Here is a 433-nt window from a genome sequence, read left to right as displayed (position 1 = left end):
GAAGATGACATTCTACAAACTACAAACTGTCAAAGGAGGTATACACCCTAACCCCTTTCTCTTATTAAAAAAAACCAACAAAAAAGCTTATCATCGAACATACCTATAACAACTCTGGACGAAAACCTATCAAAAATAAAACTTTTGATCCCCCAAAGCTACAATTTCCCTAACAAATTACTAAACCTCACAAATAACATACCAATTTGATCCCCAAAAGCTACAATGTCCCTTACAAGTTACTAAATCTCACGAATATCACACCAACTCAAGATCAAATTACCATCTAGGTCACAAATTCAAGAATCAAACTAAAGATCCAACAAGATCGGATCTTGATAACAAAAAAACTCGCCTTTTTGCAGGTCAAAGGCGAGGCCAGGAAGTATACGCAATCGGTGTTCCTTTTCAGCGCCTCCTCCTCCGCCGTCGA

The 433-nt window shown here is 38.1% G+C and overlaps 1 protein-coding gene across 1 annotated transcript in view; it reads right to left on the bottom strand.

Moving 5' to 3' along the window:
* The window catches only part of LOC109827788 (zinc finger CCCH domain-containing protein 32-like), a gene marked incomplete at its 5' end in the record, with an annotated part of 4,639 nt that extends 4,209 nt beyond the window's left edge, over positions 1 to 430 (bottom strand). The window contains one exon of the mRNA XM_020394805.1: positions 356 to 430. Coding sequence (XP_020250394.1) covers positions 356 to 430 — 75 coding nt within the window. The remainder of the gene's footprint in view (positions 1 to 355) is intronic.
* Positions 431 to 433: the final 3 nt, after the last annotated feature.

Source organism: Asparagus officinalis, unplaced genomic scaffold, assembly GCF_001876935.1.
Source record: "Asparagus officinalis unplaced genomic scaffold, Aspof.V1 AsparagusV1_Un433, whole genome shotgun sequence".
NCBI lineage: Eukaryota > Viridiplantae > Streptophyta > Magnoliopsida > Asparagales > Asparagaceae > Asparagus > Asparagus officinalis.
Note: the sequence above shows the minus strand (reverse complement) of the source record. Positions and strands in the feature narration are given on the sequence as shown.